The 6,000-nt window shown below is 47.6% G+C and overlaps 1 protein-coding gene across 1 annotated transcript in view; it reads left to right on the top strand.

Annotated features, from left to right (window-relative positions):
• The first annotated feature begins 466 nt into the window (after nt 1–466).
• Nucleotides 467–6,000, top strand: part of frem3 (Fras1 related extracellular matrix 3) — a 39,806-nt gene continuing 34,272 nt past the window's right edge. Inside the window, exon 1 of the mRNA XM_079498117.1 lies at nt 467–5,698. Coding sequence (XP_079354243.1) covers nt 673–5,698 — 5,026 coding nt within the window. The 5' untranslated portion in view covers nt 467–672. The remainder of the gene's footprint in view (nt 5,699–6,000) is intronic.

Raw genomic sequence — 6,000 nt, 5'->3', positions numbered from 1 at the left:
GCATTAGATTGAGAAATTACATAGAGAAATGATATAGCATCCACCCATGAAGAAATTAAATAATGCTAATGAACAACTAAACATAGTCAAAGATATAAGAAGCCTACATTTGATATATTGTTTAAATGAAGGTAAAAGCTTGCCAAGTCATAGACATGACTATTGTAAAAGAGAAAAAGGGGGTAGGGGTTTGTGTGTGTGTGTGTGTGTGTGTGTGTGTGTGTGTGTGTGTGTGTGTGTGTGTGTGTGTGTGTGTGTGTGTGTGTGTGTGCGTGTGTGTGCGTGCATGCTTGCGTGTGTGCGTGTGCGTGTGTGTGGAGGGGGTGGGGTGGGGGGGAGGCGGACTTTTACATCCCATCCAATGGACTTTCTTAAATTAGCCATGGGGGCAGGAGGCTCCCTCCCTGGCCTGACAGAAGGAGGAGTCTGGGGTCTAGTCACAGTCTTCTGTGTTAGTATTACCTGCACAGCCCTATAACATTCACTGCAGTTGTGTGGCACGGTGGATGCGTGAGGGAGCCTGTGAGGAGAGAGACAGAGAGCAAGAGAGAGATAGAGAGAGAGAGAGAGAGAGAGAGAGAGAGAGAGAGACTATTTTATTTATTTGGGGGATAGGAGTCTGTCTATTTCTGCTGACTCGTAAAACAAATTGCAAGACAACTAGCAGCGGACATGGCTGGTTGTCTGCAAAGCTCAGGGACCTGTAAAACACGGGAGCTTTTCAGATGTCTCCTTGTTACTTTTGCTCTGGGCTTCTTTGCTTCAGTGGATGCAGAGCCCTTTGACCCGGCTTTCCTTTATCGCCATAGAACTGGACCTGATGAGGACAACATCGTCATCGCCAACAATGGAATTAGGGTTCCCTTTGGGAGGTCTGTGTATTTGGACCCTGTCAATGACCTGGTGACCGAGGTGCAGCCTGGTGACCGGTGTCACATCACTGTTTTGGACAATGACCCGCTGGCCCAGACACCTGGAATGCTGAGCCCGAAAAAGTTCCCCTGTGAATTCGGAGCTGATGAGGTGAAATACACTCACTTTGGCTCCCGGAGTCCCAGCAAGGATCGGGTAAAGCTCCAGCTGCGATATGACTCCCATACAGACACGGTCATCATCCCCTTCATGCTGGAGGTGGAGGTGGTATTCCAGCAGCTCGAGATCCTCACCAGGAATATGCCACTCAATGTGGAGAAACTTAACAGCGACAGCAACCCCATTGACAAAAAAGGTCTGGAGTTTTCCTACGAGGAAGGTGTGACACAGTGTAAGATGACCACTCTGGTTGGCGCCGGAGGACTCCCCAGGTATGGAACACTTTTGAATAACCCCCCCAATGGCCAGATGATTGACTGTGATGAGTTTGTTAAGCAGGGCATTCGCTACAAGCACACTGCAACGACCAAGTCACCAAATAGAGACTATATTCCAATGATGGTAGAGCTGCAGGACAATGAGGGCAATGCCATAATGCAAGAGCATTTCCAGATGATGGTTAGAATAAGAGAGGGAACCGAGAACACTGCCCCTAAGCCCAGCTTTGTAGCTATGATGATGATGGAGATTGATCAATTTGTGATGACAGCAATAACGAGTGATATGCTGGCCGCTGAGGATGTTGAATCCGATCAAGATGATTTAATTTTCAACATGACTTCACCTCTGGGCTATCAGCAGGGCTACTTCATCAGCACAGACGATCAGAACCTGCCCATCACATCCTTCTATCAGAGAGACATAAAAGACCTTAAAATAGCTTACAAGCCCCCTTCAGAGGACTCGGAGGCAGAGAGGATTTTCCAGCTTGATTTTGAAATCGTAGACACTGATGGAGCTGTGTCCGAAAGCTTCGCTTTTATGATAGTGGTGAAGCCTATGAATACGTTGGCCCCTGTGGCGACCAAAAATACAGGGCAGCTATTGTTTGAAGGACAGTCCAGAGCTCTGTCCAGCTCCCAGAATTTAGAGATCAGTGATGAGGATAACCTAGAGGACGTACAAATTACTGTTGTAGATGGCTTAAAACACGGAGAGCTAACCGTGCTTGGCAGCGGTAGGAAATTCTTCACACCTGCCGATTTAGATGCTGGTATTGTGGTGTACCAGCATGATGGCAGTGACACCTACAGTGACAATATTATCTTTAGAATGACTGACGGCAAGAACGAGGTGGAGTTTTTGTTCCCCATCACTATTGCCCCCACCGATGACGAGCCCCCCATTATCAATGCCAACACTGGCCTGGTGCTGTTTAAAAATGAGGTCATGCAGCTCTCCCCGTTCATTCTGAGTGCCACCGATATTGATTCAGAAGACTCTACCATTACATTTATTCTGGAAGCTCCATACTCAACTGTGGGAGAGCTGCTTCTCAGGCAAGTTGAGACCCCCTCTGACCCCTCTCTCTGGAAGTTCAGTGCGACAGATGAGATGTTTGAGCAGGTGGTGGCCGAGTGGTTTCAGCAAGATATAATGGATGGAAAGCTCTTCTATCGCCACATTGGCCCCCACAGCACCACCACTGTAAATGACCAGTTTGTATTCCGGGTCCAAGATGATAATGATCCCCCGAACCAGTCAGGCGAGCATGTTTTCACCATAAAAATCCACCCTGTTGATGACCTCCCCCCAGAGCTCTATCCGGGCACCACCCTTCACATGGCAGTGCAAGAGTATGAGCTGACACACTTCAAAAATAAATTGTTGCGTTATACAGATCTGGATTCAGATGACAGAGACCTGAAGTACACCGTCATAAACCCCCCCACAGACACAGATGAGAACAACCCAGCCCCTCTGGGTGACATTGTTCTGACTGACAGCCCTGACATTGCCGTTTCCGAGTTCACACAGGCCCAGGTCAATCACCACAAAGTGGCTTACAAGCCCCCTGATCAGGAACTGGGCATCACTCCAAAAGTTGTTCAATTCACATTCCTTGTGGAGGACACTGCTGGTAACTCAGTAGATGGGCTATTCACCATTTTTTTACAGCCAGTTGACAACAAACCCCCCGTAATCACCAACACTGGGTTCACTGTTCTGGAGAGAAACTCTTATGTCATCACTAAGAAAGAGCTGCATGCCACAGACCAGGATACCGATGATCAAAATATCGAGTTCACTGTGACCCAGATTCCCCTCTTTGGACAATTGCAGTATTTAGGTATTGCCATGTCAAATGGTGAGACATTTTTGCTGGAAGACATAGAAAATGGCCATCTGACTTACATTCATCGCGGAGATGAATCCCTCAGTGATACCATCAAGGTTGATGTCAGTGATGGCTTTCATGAGGTGCCCATCATCATTAAGATTGCCATTGAACCCGTTGATGATGAGGCCCCCACAATCATGCTCCCGGCTGGCCTGCTGGGGTCTGCCATCGACGTGCTGGAGAACGGAGCAACAGAAATTACGACCAACGTCATTCAGGGTCGTGACGACGACACAGATGACCTTTTGCTCACTTTCATCGTTGAGGAGCCTCCCAGGCTGGGGGAGATCCTGGTAAACGGGGGACCTGCAGAGAGATTCACTCAGCAGGACCTTATCAATGGGGTGGTGGTGTATGCCCACACATCAGGTGAAATTGGACCATTTAAGGAATATGACTCCTTCAACCTCACCCTGTCTGATATGTCGGACCAATGGGTTGTCGGGGGAAACAAGGTTCAAGGTGTGAGGGTTCACGTTACCATCCTCCCCCTTGACAGTATCCCGCCTATTGTCAGTGTTGGAGAGCAGTTTGTGGTGATTGAAGGAGAGAAGAATGTCATTACATTCGAGCACATCGAGGCTGAGGATATCGACACAGACAATGAGGATATTTTGTGCACCATCATCGTCCAGCCAACATCTGGCTACGTGGAGAATATTGCCCCAGCCCCAGGCTCTGAGAAGTCTAGGGCAGGCACGGCCATCACTGCCTTTAGCATTAAAGACATTGGCCTTGGTCATATCTACTATGTCCAGAGCATTCACAAAGGTGTGGAACCTGTTGAAGATCGCTTCACCTTCCGCTGTTCAGATGGTATCAACTTCTCTGAGCGCCACTTCTTCCCCATTGTTATCATTCCAGCTAATGACGAAAAACCGGAGATTTTCATCCGCGAGTTTGTAGTAATGGAAGGCATGAGTCTGGTCATTGACACGCCCATCCTGAATGCAGCTGATGCTGATATCCCCGGGGATGAGTTGGACTTTGAGATCATCAAGTACCCTGAGCATGGCACAATTGTTCAGCAGCTCACCACTGGCACACTCCCAGTTGACAAATTCAATCTGGAACAAATCAAGGAGTCATCTAACATTGTGTATGAACATGATGACTCAGAGACCAAGGAGGACAGCTTTGAAATCAGGCTTTCAGATGGGAAGCACACTGTGGAAAAGAAGGTTATCATCATGGTTATTCCTGTTGATGATGAGACACCAAGAATGACAATAAACGATGGTCTTGAAGTTGAGATTAGTGAGACCAAAATAATCAATAACAATGTTTTGAAGGCCACAGACCTTGACTCTGAAGACAAAGAGCTGACATACATTGTACGCTATGGCCCAAGCCAAGGCTACCTTCAGCGCATCTCCAAATATGGGAATGTTTTGGGCAATATCACCCTTGGGATGAACTTCACACAGGATGAAATTGACAAACATCTCATTCAGTATGTGCACACAGGTCAAGAGGGAATCCGCGACTTGCTGAAGTTTGATGTCACAGACGGCCTTAACCCTCTCATTGACCGCTACTTCTACATCAACATTGGAAGCATTGACATGGTCTTCCCAGATGTCATCAACAAAGGCGTGACTCTCAAAGAAGGAGGCAAAGTAACTCTTACTACTGACCTGCTCAGCACCACTGACATCAACAGTCCTGATGAATACCTCACCTTCAGCATCACTCGAGCACCCAGCAGGGGTCATCTGGAGTGCACTGACTTCCCAGGTGTTCCTATCTCCACCTTCACTCAAATGCAGCTCGCTGGCAACAAGATCTATTACATCCATACCTCTGACGATGAGATGAAGATGGACAGCTTCGAGTTTGAAGTTACTGATGGTTACAATCCCGTCTTCCGTACATTCAGAGTGTCCATCACTGATGTAGACAATAAAAAACCTGTCTTGGCCATCAGCAAACTAGTTTTGGGAGAGGGAGAAGCCAAACTCATCACACCATTTGAATTGACGGTAGAGGATCGTGATACACCTGACAACCTGCTACGCTTCATAGTCACCCAAGTGCCAGTCCACGGGCAGCTGCTTTTTAACAACACCCAACCGATCACCACATTCACCAAGCAAGACCTGAATGAGAACCTCATCACGTATAAGCATGACGGCACAGAGACCAATGAGGATAGCTTCTCCTTCACAGTCACGGATGGCACGCACACTGACTTCTACGTCTTCCCTGACACCATCTATGAAACACGCAAGCCCCAGATGATGACTATTCATATTAACACGGTGGACAACGGGGTTCCACAGATTGTAGTGAACAAGGCTGCTGCCACACTAAGGGTGCTCCATTCCGGACACGTGGGATTCCTGATCACCAGCAAGGCCCTGAAGTCTGAAGACAGAGACAGCCAGCGCAAAGTCTTGAAGTACAACATTGCTGAGGCTCCCCTGCATGGATTCATCATGAACACCGCCCTGGGCAATGATAGCATCAAGGCCTTCACACAAGGTAAGCTAACATTGCATTCTCAGTAATGGTGTTGCTGTGCTTAGGAGAGCTACCCCACCTTACACTCGTTAAAAGCTAAAAAAGAGTAAATGTGAAATAGTGTAGAATGGGTAAAAGGGAAGCCAACCATTATGAACGGCATCATCAAAAATGTAATTCTTCCAGTATGTTTGTATGAAGATACATGAAGAAAGAAAATGCTTGGTGTAGGCCTACTTAAGTGACGATATTCAGACCGCGGCCATCTTGCCAGCAAGGTGCTAACTATAGGTGCAACTTCCCATAGACAGCCCATTCATCCA

Source organism: Electrona antarctica (genome assembly GCF_951216825.1).
Source record: "Electrona antarctica genome assembly, chromosome: 4".
Lineage (NCBI taxonomy): Eukaryota > Metazoa > Chordata > Actinopteri > Myctophiformes > Myctophidae > Electrona > Electrona antarctica.
Note: the sequence above shows the minus strand (reverse complement) of the source record. Positions and strands in the feature narration are given on the sequence as shown.